Raw genomic sequence first — 12,919 nt, forward strand, 5'->3', positions numbered from 1 at the left:
CAAACACACACACACACACTCACACACACACACACTCACTCACACACTCTGTAAGCGAGGCCCTCGTGTCTAAGCCCCTTTGTTCTATTTAGAATACTCCTCGGTACTTTAATACCTGAGGCCGGACCCCCGAGCTCTTTAAACCCCGTTTAACATTTACAGGCGATCAGACCCGAGTCGTGTATTCATTGGTCGTTGTAATCCGGACCCTCAAAGGATGGCGTGAAGCGCCGCGGTGGTCACGAAGCCTTCAATGTGACATTTACAGAACAGACGTCGTGTCCTCTCTTTAGGAAACTCAAAATCCTTTTGATGGGGACGCTGAGCGGAGAGATGATCTCTACGCTCCAGCTGTAATCATATTTTAGTGACTATTTAACAAAGTTAAATTACAGCTACATTTACTTTATTGACTGCGAGCACATTTATCGTGTTCTGTCACATGACCCTCCAAACTAAAGTCAGAGGACCCCGGTTGGGTACCGGGACCGGGACTGGACCCAATCTGAATGGAAAACCCTCCGGTTGTCGTGGAGACACTTCAGTCTGCCACCTCACCGAGTTACTCTTAACATAAACTTCATATCGGAGCCAATTTTCTCTATTAAGTGCCACAAATGACCCGTTGAGCTCCGGGGCCATCGGGTTCTCCACGGGAGATTGACTGGATTGGACGGCGCCGTCGCACTCGGACTCAGAATCAAGCGAAGTGAAATCACGGCCGCGAAGAGGCAGAAATAAACGTCGGCGTCCTCTCGGCTGATTTCTGAAGAGGCGGAAAGCTCCAGATCAAAGTGATTAAGAGCACTCGCCACGTCCCGCGTGACCTCACGCCGACCACGTCTTTTAACTTGTTTCAACTTGTTTCAATTTGTTTTAATTTGTTTCAACTTGTTTTAATTTGTTTCAACTTGTTTTAATTTGTTTCAACTTGTTTTAATTTGTTTTAATTTGTTTCAACTTGTTTCAATTTGTTTTAATTTGTTTCAATTTGTTTTAATTTGTTTCAACTTGTTTCAATTTGTTTTAATTTGTTTCAACTTGTTTTAATTTGTTTCAACTTGTTTTAATTTGTTTCAACTTGTTTTAATTTGTTTTAATTTGTTTCAACTTGTTTCTCAAATAAAAAACATGGCCGTCGCTAAAAGTTCCATGTGCTCACTGTTGACACAACTCACCAAAATAAAAGCATTAACCACTTCTTCCCAAGTGTGGAGGTGTGTATGAGTGTGTATGAGTGTGAAGGTGTGTATGAGTCTCTCACACACACACACACACACACACACACACGCACGCACACACACACACTCGACCCCCTGAGCCGCAGATGTAAAAGCACCAACAACCAAATCATTTCACTCTTTCATTTTCTGAGTGAATCGGCGGCTGGAAGACGCGTATGAGTAAAAGGAACGTCATGGAGGAGGAGGAGGAGGAGGAGGAGGAGGAGGAGGGTCTCTGGAGGCCGACCAGCCCTCCATCCTCATCCCTCCACCTCCGTGTATCTGGACTGTATTTCTGCTTGTATTTTTTACAAATTGTGGGGACACACAAAATATGCCCATAAATGATAAATAATACAATTTAAATAAAATGTTATAATAATATTACAGGTTTAGGCTGGTGTTTCACTACTCTTTGGGCACTATAATATATATATATATATATATATATATATATATATATATATATTATATATATATATATATTATATATATATATATATATAATAAAAATAGGTCATATATATATATATATATATATATATATATATATATATATAATAAAAATAGGTCATAAATATTGAGGTTTTTTAGTCCGGAAAAAAAAAGGCTCAGAACTTCCTAAAAACCGCTGGGCACTCAAACGTTACTCCAACAGGAGGATAAATGTTTTTGAGAGGCTATTTTCAGGAGCAGGTTAATAAACGTGCCCTCGTGTGTGTGTTACGGCAGAATGACGCCGATGGAGGACTCAAAATAACAAGCTGGCTGATGTGTTTTTAATAGTTCTTGGACAACGATGGAGTTCTACAGCGCAGAAGAGTCACGACCATGAAGAAAGGTCCAAAATATGGCCTAAAAGCCATATTTTGGACCTTTGTTCCTGGCCGTGATGGTACGATGACCATCAAATATGGATGCAGTCTCCGCGGCGTCCCCATTAGGGGGATTGAATCTCAACGTGGGCGGCTGCGGCTCTCCAAACTCAAAGTGACCCGGTTTACGCAGACGACACTCAATTATACCAATTACTTTAATTAACCCTTAAAATTATTTAAACGGGTGGCGAGTGAAATATAAATGAACGCTCTGACAGTTGAATGGGAAACTCAGCTAACTTAAAGAGCTGTAAACGCTTTCGGGTTCGGCGTCGTGTGGCCATTAGAGGAACTGCAGTTTCCCTTTGGACGTTTCTGTATTGGCTTCATCAGCCCGTGCGGTGCGACGCGTAGACGCCAGCGTTGCCGTTGTGCGTCAGTATGAGTGTGATTATCGTGGACAGCTTCTTCACGTTAATCTACTCGATTGGTTCCCGGCCTGTAACGAGCTCTAAAAGACCATCGAGGTGATGATGGACGACGCACATCGAACGCACCGCGTGTCAGCTGCGGTTAACGCTTCACCTTGAGTGTGGGCGACAGGTCGCTTCATTAGAGGTGACTTCACTGTCACCTGGCAACGACAATTACATCAGAAAGGGATTATGAAATTCCAATATCTGCACATTACAGTAAGCGTACGGTTGATGGGCGATACATCACTGTGGGTTAAAGGGTTTTTAATTGCTGGCCCAGAGCAGAGCACGTCAGCAGGTCGGTATCAGAGGTATATTTATGTCACTGTTTTTTTAAAAGTGGACCTGGAAAAACATAGAATACTATTTTACAACCGAGATAAAAAACTGTGGCTGAGGAATCCGTAATGTTTGAGACCTCCATTTGCATGAGAGGAGCATCATCAAGGGGACTTCTGGCCGACACGCAAGATTCCCACAAGATTAAATTCCCAAATGATCTGCACCATTAATACAAATCACTTGGCGTCCCCCTCTGGTAATATTAGTCCTGTGTGAATAGGGGGGGGGGGGGATACATGCATGCTGAATTATTGTGCGCTGATACAGATGCAGCACATCCCCTATTGATCTGTTGCACGCCTTTATGCTTGCATTACTACACAATGAATATACCTCCGACTACATCTGCCTGCTCTATGCCAACTCATTTGCATATTTATGTATTTCCTTTCAGCAACTGTGTTGTACATTGCACTGCAGAGAGATTGTATCACAGTGAAGGGATTTAAATGCACAACACACCGATGTGAAGATGCAGATGCAGCTAAATAGAGGTGATAATAAATTATTAAATATATAAAAACTACCGGCTGATGAACCCTGGCTTGGGTTCATACACAATTCCCGAGGCAGCGATGTTCTGATGGTGTTGGACTGCAGTCACGAGACACCCGACAATACAACAAGAGCGCCTCGCCTGATGTCCTTTATTAAATAAACACACATATGATGTGCGTTCACGAACACAAGCCGTCACTCAGATTCTGCCGAAGTCGCACGCGTCCGTCGATTCGTCACGTCTGTTTTTAACGTGCGGAAAGAAAGAGAGAAATCCAATCACGCCAACGACGAGTCGGACCTCACGGCGTGAAGGCGTGGCGAGGGCGTGGCGAGGGCGGAGCAGCGCTGCAGTCCGCGGCGAGGCGGTTTCCTGAGACGACTTACGCTCCAAACGTGTCCCCGTTGCATCGGCCCAGAGGACCCAGAGACGCAGCGCAGTGTGTGTGCAGTCTTTCAATTAAGGACTCAAGCATCCTCTGGGTTATGTTTTATTATCTGAGAGCCTTGTAGACGAGTTCAAAGCCCTGTTCCAAGAGTCGGGAAGAGGGGACTTGTTTCACAAACAACGAGTCCCCTCTTCAGACCTGTCTTCGGACCTGGACCACCGTTGCTTTGCGCTTTTTCCATTTTTTTTGTCCAATGTATTGAAGCGGAGCGACCGCAGTGACTGATTTCAGAGGAAAAAAAGGAGAAAGTAACTTTCCGCTGCCTTTGAGCCAGAAGATAAGAAGCGCGATGCCGGAGTTTGATTAATATGAAAGGGCTCAGAAATAAATAAGGACCACCGAGAGATGTGCCTTTGCAGCTGTGATGACACCGGTAGTAAACAGACTCGTTCCAGGGAGAAGAACAATAGAGATGTGGAATAACAGAGACGGAGAGATGATAAACCACGAGATGAGACGGAGAGAGGATTCAACTCCAAGCCTTTCATAAAGCGAGGGAATCTGAGACTCTCTGTGGAAGATAGAATAAGGTTGAAAAAGACACTGTGACCCGAAGTAATGAAAGCTAAAAGCTGGACAAAGACCTTGCGAGTTCCCCAAGCCTTCCAAGACTGAGGGCCGAGAGAAGGCCCCGGCTTCAGTTTGTGGTGCGTTGGGAACAACTCTTCACTTTGTGGAACAAAGTGGGAGACTAATTAATTAATTTGGATTAAAAAGAACCATCTTAAAACCAGCCCCTCCAAGCTTGAACCTTTGTTGGAGATGATCTTGTGCACAATTTGAAGTATCGCATTGGAAAAGCTGTATGAAAACGGCCAAAACTCGATCCAAACCGGTTGATGGAGCCCGATTCGCCTTTTTAATGCCGACATTTGCAAAGTCACTTAAAGAAAAGAAGCTTTTGAGAGTTGAGCTCAAAACGGCACTTTGATTAAGACTAAAGGTACCGGCTAACGTAATGCATCCACCGATCAAGTCAGTTTACATGCATGTCTTTCCAAAATGTCGTCAATAGCAGATGAATTATTGTGGCCCTTGAACAGTAAAAATCACTTCCTCCTTGAATCCAGGTGGACGTTTGTGCCACATTTGAAGATATTCCCTCAAGTTGTTCTTGAGATATTCCCAAAGGGGGTGACCTTGACCACCAACATCTTCTATCGTTCTACCGCCATACGGCTTACGCCATACCCCTTACGCCTTACGCCATACGCCATACGCCTTACGCCTTACGCCTTACGCCATACGCCTTACGCCTTACGCCTTACGCCATACGCCATACGCCTTACGCCTTACGCCTTACGCCTTACGCCATACGCCTTACGCCTTACGCCTTACGCCATACGTCTTACGCCTTACGCCTTACGCCATACCCCTTATGCCATACCCCTTACGCCATACCCCTTACGCCATACCCCTTACGCCTTACCCCTTACACCTTACGCCATACCCCTTACGCCATACCCCTTACGCCATACCCCTTACGCCTTACGCCATACCCCTTACGCCATACCCCTTACGCCATACCCCTTACGCCTTACCCCTTACGCCTTACCCCTTACGCCTTACGCCATACCCCTTACGCCATACGCCTTACGCCTTACGCCATACGTCTTACGTCTTACGCCTTACCCCTTACGCCTTACGCCATACCCCTTACGCCATACCCCTTACGCCATACCCCTTACGCCATACCCCTTACGCCATACCCCTTACGCCTTACGCCATACCCCTTACGCCTTACCCCTTACGCCTTACGCCATACCCCTTACGCCATACCCCTTACGCCATACCCCTTACGCCTTACGCCATACCCCTTACGCCATACCCCTTACGCCATACGCCTTACGCCATACCCCTTACCCCTTACCCCTTACGCCATACCCCTTACCCCTTACGCCATACCCCTTACGCCATACGCCTTACGCCATACGCCTTACACCTTACCCCTTACGCCATACCCCTTACGCCATACCCCTTACGCCATACCCCTTACGCCATACGCCTTGGCCATCGTGGGTCAGAGGTATGAACCATCCATTCATTCATATGAACCATCCATTCATGTGAATAATCCATCCATTGGCCAAGTGTTTGGTTCCACAAATGATTCCAAACAGGCGAGCAGTGTATTTAAGACGATACATATTTAACTAATATGAGAAATGACCAGCAGTAACCCGATGAAGACGATGCCGAACCAGCCAATGAGCGGCCCAGAATTAGAGTGTGAATTAGAAGTAGCTGTCGTTACTCCAGAAGGGAGGACAGACAGCGGGACAATAGGGGCGGAGGGGGGACGGAAAGCGACCTTTTGACCTTGTTGGATTGGGGCCGGTAGCCTGATTCCCCTCTGCTTGCGTTGGGTACACTTTCTTTAATTTATTTCTCCCTCAATCAAAGGATTGAGTGTCTGCTTCAGATTTAGGTCCAATTTCTTTGTCCCATTTGTAATTTTCTTACCTCGACGTCACCGAAATGCTGTTTTTTATGTTACGTTTATGTTGTTTTAACACCTTTATGACACGAAAGGTCAATTTTACTTAAAATAATTGATTGACGAATAAAGCAGGTGAGTCATAAAGCCTCTGATTGCATTCCTTCAGTGTCATCGTTAAATCATTTATGTTGATTTAATATGTATTTTTAAAATGACGAACTCCGTTCTTTACTTTAAAAAAAATAAATAAAAAATGTTATATGAATTATGGGCAATTTCCTCTGCAGAAATGCAGACTTTCATATGCGTCTCAAATTACTTTACATTTCAATTTAATTGAATGTGACATTTTACACATTTCACAGCAGCCATTTTCATCACACACACACACACACACACACACACACACACACACACACACACACACACACACACACACACACACACACACACACACACACACACACACACACACACACACACACACACACACACACACACACACACACACACACCGATGCACATTAATTCTAACGATATACTAACAAAGGGCTTATTGTTAGGACCTGAATCTGAAGGCAGCATGAGTGGTACTCTGCTGTGAGAACCAGGATGTGAATCAGGTGCGACAGCTTCAACGCCTTGAACACCTCACGGTCATCGGGGTCTCTCTCTTCCCAGATGGCACCGCCGTGACCTTCGACCTCCGGAGACAACAACACTGTGTTGAATTCGCCACGTTACACAAAAAGATAGAAGTCGAGCGAAGGGCGACGAGGAGATGAGATGGAGGGGGGGAGGGAGGGGGGGGGGCAATGCAACGGGTCAGAGGTCAGAGGAAAGGTGGACAAACATCAGAGAGAGAGAGAAAGGAGGTGGAAGACGGGAAGAAGGGAGGTGTGAGAGGAAGAAAGGAGAGAAAGAAAAATCAGCCATGGGGAATGGAGGAGGGGGGACGAGAGGGGGGACGAAGGACCGGCGTGAACCCCCCCAAGAAGCCCCACATTTGGAGGCCTCCTTGGGGGGGGGAGCCAATGGGGGATCCAGGATATAAACACGCCTTCTTTTCTCTCCGAAGCTTTTCCCTGAAATCAAGACTCGGACATTTTGGGTTTAGCCGTTTCCATTTGGAAGGAGGGAAGACGGTGGAACAAGAGCCTCGTCGTGGGGGAACCGCCGGGGGCCATTGTTTGTGAAAAACACTGCACAGTCCTCCTTAAAAAGGAAGTAAACACAATCCGGATGTTGTTGAGATGGTTTCTTTGCCAAGTTGCACAGACGTCTGCACGTATCCGCCAACGGGCAACGCAACCGGACAACCGGACAACCGGACAACTGGACAACTGGACAACCCGCGAGGCGCCGAAGTGGTTCTGGACCCGTTGTCTTTAAAGACCCGTCTGGTTCGTTGGAGGAGTTCACGGAGGGGCCGAGACGGGAACACTCAGCTTCAATCAGATCACGATCCATAATAGATGGCCATGTAAATATCTTATGAGGGAGGGCTATGGAGAAAATGAGTCAGGAACACACACACACACACACACACACACACACACACACACAAAGTCGGTGAGACCGCAAAGAGCCGACGTCCCTCACTGTCACACAAGAAAGAAGAAAACAACAATGTAATGGAGTGTGTTTATGTAATATTCATGACACACCCTAATGGAGGTCGCCCATGTACCCGCTCCACGGAAAACAGCTTGTTGGAGACTTCGTTCAGTGGGACGCAAAAAACAAAACGTAAACAACAACAAGCTCCATGGATCTTACTCTGGGGGGGGGGGGGGGAGGGGGGGCGAGTAAATATTGTTGGCGATGAAGCAATAAAACATACTTGTGTGAAGTCAGCGGATGGAAAACATAAATAATCTAATAATCTATTTAATAGATTTCCGATAGTGAAAATATTAAAACTATTTAATTCCAGTCTTCAAATGTCTTGTTTTGTCCACAAACCCCAAATATATTCAGTTTATTGTTAAATAAACCACAGAAAATGAGTCCAGGAGGATTTTTTAACAATCTATACATTGCTTTACATAGTGCTGTAGGCCAGTTGGATATTTAGTGATTTTAGGATTGTGCTCGTCCCCAAATAAATTCATAATTAATTACAGCTTTAGTTTAGTTTATTTTGAATGAGTCAGACGGCAAAGGATTTGTAATGGATAAATAATAAAAGAAATTACAAAAAACATAAACGCACAGTAAATGAGCCAAATAAAAGTGAAGTTATGTACCTACATTAAAATATAATCACACAAACTCCAGAGCCGATCACCGTAATAATACATCTTGTTAAACGGAGGTTTATGTCACTCAGCTCGTGGCGCACGAAGAAATAGTCGGGAATATGAATAAAAGTAAACTAAACTATATTACCATGACAAAGAAAATGGAGGAGCATCGAATTATTACAATAATATTATCAAAACAAATCATTTTGTGTCTCTGACATGTATGAAAATCCAAATTTCTGGAGTAATATCCCCAATAAAATCAAGATCCCAGAGACAATAATGCAATAATAATGTGTTCTTATTTATATATATATATATATATGAAGATATATAAAGATATATTCGGTCGGCGAGCTATTTCTGATGATCGCTGCAACACAGATGTCATAATTAATAATGTTCTCTGAGCAGGAGGACACACATTTTCCAGCACTTGTTGTTATGCATTAATGGGTGAAGGGAAAGCAATGTGTGTGTGTGTGTGTGTGTGTGTGTGTGTGCATGTGTGTGTGCATGTCCATGTGTGTGTGCATGTGTGTGTGCATGTGTGTGTGTGTGTGTGCATGTGTATTCAATGCTGAATGCCAAGATGAAATATTACTGAGAAATAGTCAACAACAGAGGTTCACTAAAATGTCGACCGTACATGCAACATTTAAAAATAGAGAGACACACACACACACACACACACACACACACACACACACACACACACACACACACACACACACACACGCGTCTGGCTGCCGCGTGCCGTCTGGGTGGCGATGATCTTATGAGTGCTGCTGCCTGGCCACGCCCCCTCAGGGGAGGCTAAAAGCAAAACCTGTCAAACATCAATAATTCATAAAAATCCGGTTCAGAAGAAGTGCGACAGATCGTCATCTGTACGACAGAGGAGGAGGAGAGGAGGAGAGGAGGAGCAGAGGAGCAGAGGAGGAGGAGCAGAGGAGGAGAGGAGGAGGAGAGGAGGAGGAGGAGAGGAGGAGAGGAGGAGGAGCAGAGGAGGAGCAGAGGAGGAGGAGAGGAGGAGAGGAGGAGGAGGAGGAGGAGGAGGAGAGGAGGAGCAGAGGAGCAGAGGAGGAGGAGCAGAGGAGGAGAGGAGGAGGAGAGGAGGAGCAGAGGAGGAGGAGGAGAGGAGGAGGAGAGGAGGAGCAGAGGAGGAGGAGCAGAGGAGGAGCAGAGGAGGAGGAGAGGAGGAGGCGGAGAGGAGGAGCAGAGGAGGAGGAGAGGAGGAGGAGCAGAGGAGGCGCAGAGGAGGAGCAGAGGAGCAGAGGAGGAGGAGCAGAGGAGGAGGAGGAGAGGAGGAGAGGAGGAGGAGAGGAGCAGAGGAGGAGGAGAGGAGGAGGAGAGGAGGAGCAGAGGAGGAGGAGCAGAGGAGGAGCAGAGGAGGAGCAGAGGAGGAGGAGAGGAGGCGCAGAGGAGGAGCAGAGGAGACAACAGCATCATGAAGTTTGCATGAAGCCCTCAGGCTAATGTTGACCCTGGAGAACGTCTAACTGGAGGCCTCTCTAGACGTTCTCCAGGGTCAACGTTAGCTCCATTACGAGGAGAACAACCGGGGCTGATGGGACTAGAAGGGGGGGGGGGGGGGGTAGAAAGAGGTAGAAGTAGAAAGAGAAGGAGAGGTAGAAGTAGAATGAAACAGAAGGTGAAGATAAACTAGAAGGGGAAGGAGAGAAGGAGAAGAAGGAGACAGAGAAAGAGAAGGAGAAATATAAATAGAAAGAAACAGAGTAGGTAAAGAAAAATTAGAAGGAGAAAGTGAAGGAGAAGGAGAGGTAGAAGGAAAAGAAGGAGACGGAGGAGGAGAAAGAGACCTTGGAGGTTTTCATGTCATGTTCATGTCAAGTTCAGACGAGCGTCAAACATGTCGTCAGATAATCTTCTTAGACAACGTGTCTGATATGTATTCGGGTAGGTTGATGGCTCCATAACTGATAACCAGTTCTGACCACGAGGAGGTTGCTTCACAACGAGGAGCCGGACCTTCAGACACACTGACCACAGGTCAGATGTTTGAGAAGATGACGACCCCATGCGATCCTCCATCCTCCACCAGGACCGCCCCCCAACCACGCCGTCCCATATCGATACAAGATGGAGTCCACCGGGCAAACTGGAGCCGGCGACATGAACCATAAATGATATTTTGAATGAGCTTTCAGGACTTCAAGTCGACCTCTGCGCTGATTTGCATTCAAACCGCTGACTGAGATTTGCATATTTATGGAGTTGCAGCCGCCTTCTCTTGCCCTCAACCCTCTCTGCAGGAGATATGGACGTTAATTATGGACCACGAGGACCACAATGGGGACCATCTCAATGGCTTCATTGTGTTATCCCCGAGAGCTTTTAATTTAATTATGGACATGAGCCTGTGTGGAGGGGAACGCTGTACACGGTTCCTTTTTTTTACGACAACAATCGAATTACACTTACACAAGTGTACCTCTTTTTTCAGACAATAATTTCTGACTTCTAGTACCAACAATGAGGTCATCATGAGGGCACCATTCCAACAATGAGGTCACCATGAGGGCACCATTCCAACAATAAGGTCACCATTCCAACAATGAGGTCACCATGAGGTCACCATTCCAACAATGAGGTCACCATTCCAATAATGATGTCACCATTCCAATAATGAGGTCAACATTCCAACAATGAGGTCACCATGAGGTCACCATTCCAATAATGATGTCACCATGAGGTCACCATTCCAATAATGAGGTCAACATTCCAACAATGAGGTCACCATGAGGTCACCATTCCAACAATTAGGTCACCATTCCAACAATTAGGTCACCATGAGGTCACCATTCCAACAATAAGGTCACCATTCCAACAATAAGGTCACCATTCCAACAATAAGGTCACCATTCCAACAATTAGGTCACCATTCCAACAATTAGGTCACCATTTCAACAATAAGGTCACCATTCCAACAATAAGGTCACCATTCCAACAATAAGGTCACCATTCCAACAATTAGGTCACCATTCCAACAATTAGGTCACCATTCCAACAATAAGGTCACCATTCCAACAATAAGGTCACCATTCCAACAATTAGGTCACCATTCCAACAATAAGGTCACCATTCCAATAATGAGGTCACCATGAGGTCACCATTCCAACAATGAGGTCACCATGAGGTCACCATTCCAACTATGAGGTCACCATTCAAGGTCACGGGTGTCTTAGTCATTGTTATGCAACTAATGTGGGATGAAAATGGAAATAATTCACATAATGCAGCTTTTACAGCGTGAATAGGTTCATATTTAGGATATATTTTAGGAACCAACTATTGACCTCATACTTTAGTCCTTATACACCAAAAAGAATAATACAGGACACTTATAAAACACTATTATCATTTCTCAAAAAGGAGCATACATTAGCATAAATTAATGGAATCCTGTTTAATGAAAGAGACGAAAACACTGCAAGTATTTTCCGTGTAAAACAATTTCTCTGTTTTTATTTTGTTTTTTTTCAATTGGTCATATTTTATTTTAATGACAAATTATTTTTTCCCCGATAACTTGAATATTCATCAGTGCAACGTTGTAGCGAGCGAGCCGTCAAAAGTGACAGCGAGAAGATCCGCTTATCTGCTTTCATCTGATATTCCATGTCTTCTTCATAGGTTTTTATTCAGGTAGAAAAGCTCCTCAAAGGAGACGACTATGCAAATGAGTTAGAGGACGGTCTAAAAAAAGTATTTTAATGCACATTTCACCAATGCTGTCAGATGATTATTTCTATAATTCTGCAGCGAATCAAAGAGAGAGAGTGAAAAAAAAGACAAAACAGAAGAAACAAAGGAATATTTGTCAGACGCTGTACTGCGGATGCACCGCATATACAGCATGGAGGGCCTGGAGGCTATATATATATATATATATATATATTACCGTCTTCCTTGTGTACGAACAACACCAAAAAATACAGAAAAACAGACTTAAAGTCACTGAGGAACTTCTAACTGGCTCTGAAACAGACAGAGACCAGTCCACCGTGGACTAGACCCAGATCCAGCAGAGACCAGTCCACCGTGGACTAGACCCAGATCCAGCAGAGACCAGTCCACCGAGGACTAGACCCAGATCCAGCAGAGACCAGTCCATCGTGGACTAGACCCAGATCCAGCAGAGACCAGTCCATCGTGGACTAGACCCAGATCCAGCAGATGGACTGGTCAGTCCATCGTGGACTAGACCCGCTGTGAGGAGGAAAGAAGGGAGTAAACAACAAGAACATGTGACACTATTTTCTTCTTCTTCTCCTCTTCCTCCTCTTCCGTGTTTCCAATCTCCTTCTCCTCAATGAGAAGTGACTCGTTACTTTAAATGAGGAGTGATTCAGTTCTTGAAATGAGAAGTGACTCGTTACTTTAAATGAGGAGTGACTCGTTAC

General features: G+C 45.2%; 2 protein-coding genes across 2 annotated transcripts in view; one reads left to right on the forward strand and one right to left on the reverse strand.

Annotated features, from left to right (window-relative positions):
* The window catches only part of fstl4 (follistatin-like 4), a 101,219-nt gene extending 96,196 nt beyond the window's left edge, over positions 1-5,023 (reverse strand). The window contains exon 1 of the mRNA XM_034550429.1: positions 5,005-5,023. Within this exon, the coding sequence (XP_034406320.1) occupies positions 5,005-5,023 (19 nt within the window). The remainder of the gene's footprint in view (positions 1-5,004) is intronic.
* Positions 5,024-5,184: 161 nt separating this feature from the next.
* Positions 5,185-5,838, forward strand: LOC117742794 (putative proline-rich protein 21). The gene has a single exon (XM_034550430.1). It carries the CDS (start codon positions 5,185-5,187, stop codon positions 5,836-5,838), a length of 654 nt encoding a protein of 217 aa, XP_034406321.1.
* Positions 5,839-12,919: the final 7,081 nt, after the last annotated feature.

This window comes from Cyclopterus lumpus, chromosome 14 (assembly GCF_009769545.1).
Source record: "Cyclopterus lumpus isolate fCycLum1 chromosome 14, fCycLum1.pri, whole genome shotgun sequence".
Taxonomy (NCBI): domain Eukaryota; kingdom Metazoa; phylum Chordata; class Actinopteri; order Perciformes; family Cyclopteridae; genus Cyclopterus; species Cyclopterus lumpus.